Source organism: Candoia aspera, chromosome 1 (assembly GCF_035149785.1).
Source record: "Candoia aspera isolate rCanAsp1 chromosome 1, rCanAsp1.hap2, whole genome shotgun sequence".
Lineage (NCBI taxonomy): Eukaryota > Metazoa > Chordata > Lepidosauria > Squamata > Boidae > Candoia > Candoia aspera.
The window spans coordinates 211129136-211141589 of NC_086153.1; the positions used below are offsets into that span (position 1 = coordinate 211129136).

Sequence of the window (12454 nt, forward strand, 5' to 3'; positions counted from 1 at the left end):
ACATAATTAATGTGTAAAACTAGGGATGCTGCTAAAAGAAATGGCTTCTGCCACCAACAAGATGCTCTACAAAAAAATCCCAACCCAATGCAGGACTACTATTAGCTTGGACCTTCTGAATAAACAAAGTCAGTTTTGTTATCCCAGCGCTGTCTTGTAGATAGGTGAATAGTTTACTATAATCCCTCAGTGTGCCAGGGTAAAGAAAAGTGATTTAAAATACTATTAAATATTTGCTTATTTACTTTTTCTACTATAATCAGGATCCCATAATATTCTTCCTGGCTTAATATTTCCCTTTACTATACCTATTATTTCCATAGCTAGCAAAGCTAATTCCTTAATCAAAGCCTAATCAAAGTCACACCATCTGCTTCATGTATGTATGTATTTATATGTGTGTATGTATGTGTTTGTATGTTTATGTAAGTGCATGTGTATATCTATCCATCTGTCTCCCTCCCTCCCTCATATGTCTCTTGATCTTTTGCAATTAATACTTGAAGTTTCCAAATAAATCCCAGATTCTAGTTTTATCTGAACTATAATTGGCTTCTTCTGAATGCAGGAACTACCAGGTTCAGAAGAAACCAGGATCTTAAATAACTTTTGATATTTTCAAAATGCAGGACTGGCAAGAGAAGTATGTTAGCACGAACTTCCTTCAGATTTTCACATTCACCGAGGCACGTATGGCCAAATGAGCCCTTGGGTGACCAAACTCAATCATCTTTTTCTACTGAAATATTAGAAGTACCAATTTCAGAAATCTCTGTGGCTATGGGCATGTTGCATTATACCCACATTGTTAGAGGAAGGTGTTCTTTCACTATTCTTTCTGATCACATGTTCTTTTGACATTCCAGGTCAATCACAATATTCTAGAGCATCTGCCTGAGCAAAATATCCATGTCATTAGACTTCTATATAAGGATAAAGACCACATTATGTTTTAAACAAAGTATGATGGAATACAGAACAAAACCAAAAGCTGATGAAGTTACTGTTTCTGAAGGAACAGGAGGGTTTTTTTTTTCTTGTCAATTAGTCTGTCTGTCTGTCTATTTATTTATTTTTCAAATTTAATTATCGCCCATCTCCCCCAAGAGAGGGACTCTGGGTGGTTTACAATAAAGCATTATCTTAAAGCATTCTAATTAACTGTACAGGAGTCAACACAGCCTGCTCATTTTTAGCAGATTTTTTTTTGAGAGACAAAGAAAGATGCAATAAGAATTATAACTAGTTTGTAATGCTCTAGACACATTAACAGAGCAAAAAAATAATTAGCAATGTCTTGATTTGGAAAAACAAATGCAGAAACATCTGTATTTCTCATTTTGCTGAGCTACTAAAGCCAAGCAGATTAGGTCAGCTGCAAAGCTAAACATGTTTTTTAGAAACACATTTGTTTGTCATAGGATAACTTAATAAAACCTCACAGTAGAGTAGTTATTCAGCACCTTTTTTATCTGAGGATTGAGCATGGGGGCTATGAACACTTCAAAGAGTTGCTTGCCAAGATGGGTGGTGAAGAAATGTGAGAAATGAATGAATGAATGAATGAATGAATGAATGAATGAATGAATGATCTGGAAAAAGTATTTCAGACCTCATGTGTACACAGGACCTCTCTGCTATTCCTTAAAATAGGCTAATTTTTACAGGCTTCTGTGTGACCCTGAAAAAGAGATGCTGCTGCTTTAAGGAATCTTACTCATTAAAGTTAATGTGACTCTTAAAGTAGCAATGGCTTTGGGGGGCTGTTTAAGCAAATAGCAGAGAGGGGCTTTATTCACCTAAGGTCTAAAATACTTCTTGCAAATCTTTTTCCAAATCTACACAGTCCTAGTAAACTCACATTAAAGGAAACAGAATCAGTTTTGAAAGCATTTTCCTAGAATCATTCTGTAAGGGTGCTCAGTAAAATTTGGCCTCATGTGCCCAGAAACTTTGCCCTTAGCAGATTAAAACAACAACAACAATACATAGCTACAAATCCTAGAGAACCCATACAAATATTTTTGGTTTCAATATGAGAGCTTCTCTTACGGTGAAACCTGGGATTAGAGAAGAGGAAAAGGCTTAATTTATTAAATTATGTCCAGATGGGGAGGAACAGACTTTGCATCTTTGGGCCAGACAATTCCAGGGTAACACTATTTTTGTCTCTGAATGGAGCTGTACTCCCCAATTCAGAGATGATCCACAACGTGGGGGTCCTCTAGGATTCATAGCTCCTGAAGGTGGCAGCTGTGGCCAGGAGGGCTTCTGCACATTTATATGTCTCCTGGGTTTCAGGAAAGCAGTTAAGACCTACTTTTCCATCTAACCTAGGAGAAAGACATGCTTTGCATATTGGGATGCATTGGTGGTCACCTGACATTGTTTTCAAGCTATACTAAAAATTTACCTCTATATCAGCTTTATGCTTTACATGTGACAGACCATTGTCTAGTTGACCATCTGTGGACTAGTTCTACTCATCTCCTAGAAATGGAAGCAGGTGCTCACCAAAGAAAGAGTGAGAGGAGTGATGTGGTCATGATGGTGGTGTATCCATCTTCTTGGTAAGTGGACAGTTATACAATCTCCTTCTCCAATTTGTATAGAACTGAAAGTATGAGAGTGTTCAGAGAAGAATAAACCAAATATTATAGCCATACTGTATACCTTTTAGCTGGGATGTGGCCAGCATTACTTTTCACACAGAAGACCTTCCTAGTCTGTACACCAACTCCACAGGTTGCCTTGCCACTCCAACTGGTAGTAGTATTCAGAGCTGTTATCAAGGCATTTTCTGAACAGAGACTCCATGCAGATGCTTCCCAGTATAGCTGATTGCAAGAATGCTGATTACACAGACGATACTCCTGGAGTGCAGGAGTAGGAGGACAGGGCTTTCCACCTGTATGCAATAAAAGCATAAAATGTGTATCAGTGGTTTCAAAAATAATGCTGTTGTTCAAGACAACACCCTGGCTGCAGTGAACCAAGTTCCAAAACCAAGTTGTGCATGTTACAGCGGTCAATCCAACAAAAAGAAGAATCTTTAAATATACTACCCGTATCTTAGAACAGGGGTTTTCAAACTTTTCAAGGCTGTGGATCCTGTTTGTTTAAGAAAAAAAATCCCAGAACCCTTTATCAAGAGAGAAAACACCAGTAATAGAGCTCTGGCAATAAAATGAAAAGTAAACTGCTTATTGTAAATGCAAAATTAATATTTTCAAAGTACAAAAATAGAATTTGAATTTTACAATTATTTGGAAGATTAATGTTTTAACCAACAGATCAATATTCAATGACCGGGATGTGCTGCTGTTCCTTGGATAGAAGCTCAATACGTAGAACAATTGATGTTACTTGCAAGTAGAGATATTTTCTATATTTAGCCTACTTCTACAGTCATGTGAAAAACAAAGTACACCCCATGTAAAGTGTACTCTTAAAAGTGTTAAAAGTGATTCTTTTTTAAAATATGTGGACATACCAATATGTTATCTTCATTCAAACAGTATATAAAGATGAAGGCAATGTAACTGAACAAAAAACTGAAAATTGACATTGCAATCATTTATTCAACAAAAAAATAACCGATATGCCATTTCCTTCTGTGGAAAAAGTAAATACACCCTTGGCTGTAATACCTGGTATTGCACCCTTTGGCAGAAACAACCTCAAGTAGGCATTCCTTATAACAGTCTCTGACATCAACTGGAAGCATTTTTTCCCATTGTTTCATGCAGATTTTTTTCAGCCCTGTAATGTTTGAGGGGTTTTCACACGCACAGCCCATTTCAGATCACCATATAGCATCTCAATGGGATTTGGATCTGAAATGTGACTTGGCCATTCCAGAACCCTCCATTTCTTTCCTCTTTTTTTTCTTCAGCTATTCCTTCATGGATTTACTGGAATGTTTAGGATCATTGTCACGTTGCAAGGTCCACTTTCGGCTGAGCTTCAATCTTCTGACAGATGGTCTCACATTATCCTCGAGCACCCTCTGATACAATGAAGGATTCATAGTGATGGTGAGATGCCCAGGTCCTGCTACAGAAAAGCAACCCCAACCTATAATATTTCCACCATCATGCTTTACAGTTGATATCAAGTTCTGTTGGTGAAATGCTGTCTTTGGTTTTGCCAAACAGGTTGTCTGGTACTGTGGCCAAATAACTCTATCTTGACCTCATATGTCCAGAGCACATTGTTCCAAAACTCCTGGCCTTTGCCTAGGTGTTCATGAGCAGACTTTAGTCCTGATGCTCTTTCTGAACAACAGAGTTTTCCTCCTGGCACCCCTCCCATGTAGATCTAATTTGTGCAGTTCTTCCCAGATCCTCTCTAACAATGTTCTAATCATTTGCACCTGATCTGCATCTGATTCTAATTTTAGGTATTTGAGGTACTGATAAATGTAGGGATGTGCTTACCTTTTCCACATGCAAAATTTGCATTCATGTTTATTTAAATTACACAATGGACTATAAAATGTACATTATGCATGATATTATATATATTGTCATATTATATCCCCTTTATTAATATTGTTGAAACAAAGATCAAATATATTTTTGCGTTAAATATGAGAAACTGAAACGAAGACGCAGATAGTGTCTAAAAAATTGGTTTGGCCTAAATAAATTAATGCTTAAAATTCACACAGATGAATTTGAAGGATCACAATCCAAAACAAGAGCAGCCACGTATTTCTTAATCCAGAGTAGAGAACCTGTAGCTTTTTTCCAACCAGTCAGCATGACCAAACCACTGCTCTTCCATTTCAGGGAAGGAACATTACTACGTACACCCAGAGTTCATCTCCATGGCTGCTTTGCCATGCTTTCCTCTTTTCCTAGAGCTGGGAGGAAATCAAGATGGTATGAATTACACTGCCCCACAGCCTGCCCTGAAAGCACAGCCGTGAAGCAGGGCTGTGCTATTCTGTGGTTTTTACAGGTCCTCCATGTGGCACCGGAAAGGCAGCAATTGGCAATTTTTCCTGAGTCAAAAGGTGCCCATCACCATACAGAATGTATGCCAGGGCAGTGTCTGTAAGGTCAGAGTACTCAGTCCCTTCCTCCTCCCTCCCTCAAGGAGTGTCAACCTATCAAACTAAAACTACTAGATGGCAGTAAAGAGCTCATCTCTCATCCAGGTAGTGGTCACCTGGAGATGTGCAGTCCAGATGCAACCACTGAATAAGTGTTTCTGGAGCTGCAATTCAAAAAGGTGTGTGAGAGAACTTTTTTTTTTCACGCTCTCAGGTATATTCACTTACTTTCTCCAGAACAACTGGCCTGTTGACCTACTGACCACTAGGTGGAGCAAAGAGGTAGAGGTTTTCTCTCATTCACTGGACATTTGGATTTGTACAGCCAAGAGGCAGCTGCTGGAGAAGTGCTCTTGCAATGCTGTATGCTGAGGCCATGGCTGTAGCAGGCTACATCCTAGGATAGAATAAATGTCTTAAAAGAACATTTCATGAGGAGAAGTGAGGAGCTGGAGTGTAAAGAGGATGACCCAGAAGCCCAGGGGAGGGGTGAGGGGTCCAGAAGTGTCTCAGACTGACCCCTCCTTCTCAATTCATATGAAGGTAAAAGAGAGATGGGGAGAAGCACATTCAGATTTGCAAGATCCTGTAACAATAGCCATCCTTAATAAAAGTCACTTTAGGCACACCTGGTATCTGTTTCTTCATCTGAACTACCTCATATGGGCTGACTCAGAGCTTCCCCAAAAGCAACAGCCCCTGGAAAGGGAATTCCCAGGCACACAAAAGACAAAAGGAGAGTTAAATGTGTGTTAAGCCAGGGATGTTCTAGTCAATTTCAGCATTTTCCCTTTTCTGGCTGACAGTTGACCAATTCCCTTAAAAAGGAAAAATAAAAGATGTTTCTAGGGAAGCTGGCTGTGGAACAGGCACCAACCTAAGGACTGGCCAGAAGGGGACAGTCTCATAGGTCAGCTGTAACCCAGCAGGGAGCCACCCTTGATTGGTTCATCTTAAATCTCCTCCATGCTATATGGATTGGTCTGAAAATGGTCTCGTTCCATTTTCCCAGGACAACCATTACCTCTGCAGCTGACTGCCTTTGAGATGGAGGCTCCATTGTGAAGACACGACCTCAGCAAAGGGTAACTGGGATGCAATAAGCAGCCTGGGTGGATGAATTCGAAGTTGGGATAGTCTACCCACATTCAGGGAGGAGGGGACTTAAAGATGCTAGCCCAAGCCTCAATCTACCCTCCATGTGAAGAGGAAGCTCTCTGTAGGATCAGCTTCCTATATCAATGAAGGATTTCTATGCAACTGATGAACCTTAATTCCACAGTTTTTTACTATTATAAGGAAAATTATATAGTTATTTACAGTTGTTTGAGAGACATTTAACTCTGGCTTCTCCCATACTGTCTTTACAGACTGAAGTGTCTCTGAAGTATAGATAGTAACTGCACATGTTACCTCTGCTTCTTATGTTATACAATGCTTGATACCATGGATAGCCAAGAAAATAAATAAATGGATCATAGAACAAATCAATCCAGAATTTTCACTTGTGACACAAATGATCAGGCCCAAACTATTGTATTTTATATACATTATGTGATGATCCAACTCCTTTGCGAAGTCCATAATGCCAGGAAAGTTGAAGAAAAGAGAAGAGGATGGCCAGCAGCAAGATGGATAGACTTGATTATGACAGCAATGAATGTACCACTGAGAGACCTAAAGGTCAAGCTGAAGACAGATCATCCTCAAGAGAATCTGTATGGGTGCCAAGAGTCAACACAGACAATGACCCTGAATTAATATAATGGTTAAATTAACCATATATTCTAGTCTGTTGCTACCTAGCACATTGATTCACTGATCAGGGAAATGCATTATATTTTCATTAATATTAGTTTCTTTCTAGAAAAAAAAAAGATGTTCAACTTATTCAGTACAAATTATTACACTTGCACATTCATTCAGACTTTTAAAATCTGCTCTGAAGGACCTTACAAATAGGATGATTTAATATATGTAAATATATTAAATTTACATATATTAATATTTGTGAGTAGATTTCTTTTAGGACCCCATTTTCTTCTTCATTTTTATGTGTTGTGTAATATTCCTCTCCTGGATCAATTCCATGAGTAAGAGAAATGTCACATCTTCTGTTTTTAATTAACTCCTGTAAATTTTAAACACAGCTTATTTTGTAGATAAAAGCCAGATGAATAAATTGTAGCACCTTAGCCTAGTTTCTCTGAAATCCATAAACTGAGTAAAATTAAGCAGTATTTAAATATACAAAGGAAAATACATTTAATGTTAACATGAAAATATCCAGATTAGTTTTTCGCTTTCCTGGATTTAGGGATGCATTGTTCCTTTCATTACCAAGAACATGCATTGCCATTTAATAGATTTCCATGAATGAATGAATGAATGAATGAATGAATGAATGAATGAATGAATGAATGAACAAATGAATGAATACACATACACAAACACGGATATATTAAAAACTTCATTATATCATGACTTCAAAGTTATCATCTACAATTTAATGTCATAATGGTTTAATGGATATTTGTATATAACTTTTAGGTCTAATTTTTCCCCAAGCTGTAAATTAATCATAACTGTTATTAGAACTAATCAAATAATTCACTTGGGAAACCACTGAATTTGAATGTGAAATGGAACACAACCATGAAAAGCCAAAACCACTGCATACCATCCTTTACTATATACAGTATATGTATGCACTACATTTTACTTTTTAAAAACTTGCATCTGATAATTCTAGCCATCTGCATTCATTTGTTTATATCTTTTTATATTTCAAATTTAGTCACCACCCATCTAACTCAAAGAGAAATTCATAACTATTATTGATTGTGACTTCTGTTAAGTATGGTACCCTCCAGCATAAAACTATAAAGACTTTAGAATGGGAGATAAACTGCACTACTTTCATAGTAAAAAAACATGAAATTCTATGTTAAAAACTTTATGCTATCAAAAAAAAAAAAGGTTTCTTAGACTATAATTTTATTCACCTTATATATTGACTTCCATGCATCCTAAAAACAATACATTTTCTGAAGTCATTGGTGATCTGAAGACTGATCTAAGAACTGAAAGTGTTTGGAAATTACTAGAATGAAACCCAAGCATTGAGAGTATCTTCTGATAGAAATAGATTCCCAAGCACAATGCCAATTGTGCTATTTTGTAGGAATTCTATTTGGAAACAAACAAGCTGAAAAAAATGTTGTTTACCTTCCCCTGGTAATGCCAGTACAGATCTTGTTCTGCTTTGCCTCCCATCTGAATTTTTATTGGAACATGAGTGAGAACAAGGTGACCACTGTGACCACTCGGTCACAACACAATCTATTCCGCAGGGTACTTCGCAAGTTGTGGTTTTGGAAGGCGAAGGAGAGTCAGCACAAAAGTCACCAGCTACATCTTCACCTAAAAAACAACAACACAAAATGGTAAGTACCTAGATCAAGATGACCATTATAATCGCTGTGAAAGGGAGAAACAAATGTTCGTCAATTCACACATCATTTCCTTTATGTTGACAAATGCCAGGTGTGTGCAATACATACCCTCCTAGTCTGTAGGGATTCAATGACCACCACTTTCTTTGGGCCAACTGCTGCAACTAGTCTTTCTTAGAGTGCAGGGTTGGCAATACCTAACCATCCATATATTATTGATTTCCAATTATTATCAGCCCTAGGTAGCATAACGATGCAAAATTATAGCAGTCACTAACAATACATAAAGATTACACCTGCAATAGAGGCTACATTAGGGAGTGACCTTTTTAAAATATTGTCACCTTTGGTTCAGAATAACTTTGCAAAATAAATGAGAACATATTTCAACTTTACTTGCCTGTAACCACATTCACAAGATACAAAACCATGTTTTCAAAATCTCCTACAAGTCATATTAAAAAGGTCAAACTCAAAACAACTATTATTTCACTTTCAGACTTCCTAGTGTCTTCAAAGCAATGCACAATTAATCAACCGTACTGAAGCAGTGAGATAATTAAAGAAAATGCTTAAAACAAGACTATTATAGTCCCAAAACTCCATAGTAGGGATTGGACATACTGTATACTAGGGCCTCAAAACAAATATCAGTGGGCTCATACAAAAAAAAATAGGCACTCTAGATGTTGACTGCAAGCTTCAGAAAACAGGGCAAAGAATTTATTTAGCATATTCCTCACTAAAAGTAACCATTCAGCATACATTTGATCATATAACGAAAACTCTGAGGAGATGATGTCCCCTGAGAAGCTGAATCAAATGCTCAATAATTCTGATCATGGACCAAGATAAGATAAATTTATATGCTGTCTTGGGAGGATAAGGGAAGTACATATTGTTAATATGTTTTCTACTACAGATTAAGGTTACTTTGGCAACTAATCATTTTGGCCGGGTGAAGAGGTTGAATTTAATTGTCCCCTTTTCAGTGTTAATGGTTGCATTGCCTAAGGGAAGAACTTGCCCGGACTTGTTTTTAGTTTCAGTTTCCCTTCTGTGTAGGCTTGCAGAGAATATGCAGCTGAGAGAAATCTCTGTCCTAACAACCAATCTCTCCTCTCAGCAAATAGCCTTTAAATATGTTTGTTTTCTGTAAATAAAATTATTTTTATAGAAATGCCTGGCGTGTGACTTTTCTGATCTCTCCTGGACCAAATGCTTTCCTAGCAATCTGCCAACACATATGATTAGAAGGGAAACAGCACTGGTCTCACTTATGATCTCTGGCAGGAGCAGGATGGAGGCAGTGCATCCATCCTTGCTCTCCTTGATCTCTCCGTGGCTTTCGATACCATTGACCATGGTATCGTTTTGGGGCAGCTCAGGGAGTTTGGGGTGGGTGGTGTAGTTTTGCGCTGGTTCACCTCCTTTCTCCAGGGCAGGTCCCAGTCGGTGTTAATAGGGGAGGAGAGATCGGCCCCATGGCCCCTCCTTTGTGGCGTGCCACAGGGATTGGTATTCTCTCCTCTCCTTTTTAACATCTACATGAAACCGCTGGATGAGATAATCCGTCTCCATGGGAAGAGGTATCATAAGTATGCTGATGATACTCTATTGTATATCTCCATCCTGGGTGAAGTAAGTGACGCCGTGACCACTCTTTCCGAGTGTCTGGGGGCTGTGGGGGCATGGATGGGGAACAACAGGCTTTGACTGAACCCTAGTAAGATGGAGTGGCTGTGGATTAATGGCACTTCATGTGCCAGGAACTTGTCATCTTTAGTGCTGGATGGGGTGGCACTGCCCCAGACAGACCCAGTGCATAACTTGGGGGTCCTCTTGGACTCACAACTCCTGCTCGAAGAGCAGGTGGCAGTCATGGCCAGGAGGACCTTTGCGCAACTTCGTGTTGTGCACCAGTTACGCCCTTTCCTGGACCGAGAGGCCCTCCGAACAGTCACTCATGCCCTGGTCATCTCCCATATAGATTACTGTAATGCGCTCTACATGGGGCTACCCTTGAAGAATATCCAGAAGCTACAGCTGGTCCAGAATGCGGGTGCTCCAAGATTTGCACACGTAACACCTCTGTTGCGTGAGCTCCACTGGGTCCCAGTTTGCTTCTGGGTCCACTTCAAGGTGTTGGTTATCACCTTTAAAGCCCTACATGGCACGGAGCCAGGTTACCTAAGGGACCGTCTCATCCCCATTACATCGGCCCGCCCCACCCGATCATGCAGAGAGGGCATGCTATGGACCCCGTCTGCACAAGAACTCCATCTGGTGGGGTCAGGGAGGTGGGCCTTCTCTGCAGCAGCTCCCGCCCTTTGGACCATCCTTCCCCCGGAAGTGAGGTTAGCCTCCTCCCTCCTGGACTTCAGAAAACAGTTAAAGACCTGGTTTCGTTACCATGCTTGGAGTGGGAAGACGAAGAGCCCCTCTTGGGGTGGGTTGGTTCCCTAGTCCTGCTGGAACCGGTCTTGTCCCCTTTGGGTGGAATTAGATCTGCTGTTACTTGGATTTCATTATATTTTATATCTGTATTTATTGATTATCGATTTTATTATGATTTTACTGAATTTTAAACTGTTTTATTGTGAACCGCCCAGGGTCCCCCGAGTGGAGGAGATGGGTGGTAATAAAAATATGATAGATAGATAGATAGATAGATAGATAGATAGATAGATAGATAGATAGATAGATAGATAGATAAAGTTGATTCTGGCCTTTTGGGACAGTCCTTAATAGAAGAACATAGTAATGTGCATGCAGATAAGCCACAGAGAAGGTGACTGAGTTATGGATATCAATGCTCTAAACAATTCCCAGGTTTGAGTTCTTTAAATCTGAAATCTGTATCCCTTTACAAACATTTTCACTCTGAATGCTTTCCTTGGACATCTTTTTTTGTTATATTTAATGAACCCAAGACTGACCCAACAGAAGCAAATAATTTAAATATGGAGAGGAGACAGCAGTAAAACTAGGAAATGAAATTGAAGGGGGAAAAAAACTATTTGGCATATAATTATAAGGTAGAGGGTAGAGATCTATATTTCTTTGCCTGCAAAAAAGACAGACAGGTTGCCAGTGGAAGCACTTATAGCTGTCAAATGTGCACCAGTAATTTCTACATTTATATTTCTAAATGAGGACAGTCTCATAGTCCCTGAAATACAAATTAAACTTTTCAAGCATATTATGGGGAGTAATAAAGAGAATTGAGCAAGCAATTATGCCACAAAATAAATGGCTGGATGGATGGACAGACAGACAGACAGACAGTCTCTTTCTCTGTCTCTAGGATTTGCCTCTGTGATCAGATGAAACTTAATTTTCATAATCACTGTATTATTATTCTAGCTTGCTGAATGAAGAAATACATTTGAAGATCCTTCTCCTCCAACAAGGCCACTCATCATGAATGAACGTCAATCTCTTTCCATGACATGTTTGGCAAGATTCTCTTGCTGCACCTACAACCTGTCATTTAATCATTCTCTGAGAATGGCCAATTGCAGCAGCAACACTTTGGATATTCACATCTAGCTGACAGCCGATGGGCTAAGAGGGGAGGGGGTAGGATAGGAAATAAAAGTAAGCCATGCACCAATTACTCCATAAGTCATCCAAATATTATAGCCCTTGCAAGAATTTTGAGAATCTGCCTGGATGGCAGCTGTTACCAACTTCTCCAGCTGAGAACTGAAGTCATGAAAAAGTTATGAAGAACCCTTTAAAGATATTTTAAGGCTGGGAGCTTTTGATGCATTAGAGGAGCCAACCTGTAAATAAGCATGTAAATAAATAAATACTATTTCACCATTTTTATTTAAAACAAGTGTAATTGTCTTATCTGCCACATTTGTCAAGTAAAACACACAGAATACTTATCTGTCTCCCAACTCTCTCAGCTACAATTAAAATGATTTACATT

The 12454-nt window shown here is 38.9% G+C and overlaps 1 protein-coding gene across 1 annotated transcript in view; it reads right to left on the reverse strand.

The window, feature by feature from the left end:
• THSD7B (thrombospondin type 1 domain containing 7B) overlaps window positions 1-12454 on the reverse strand; it is a 456317-nt gene that overhangs the window by 215900 nt on the left and 227963 nt on the right. The window contains exons 7-8 of the mRNA XM_063318405.1: window positions 8288-8482; window positions 2674-2908 (exon numbers count right to left, since the gene is read on the reverse strand). Of these exons, the coding sequence (XP_063174475.1) occupies window positions 2674-2908; window positions 8288-8482 (430 nt within the window). The remainder of the gene's footprint in view (window positions 1-2673; window positions 2909-8287; window positions 8483-12454) is intronic.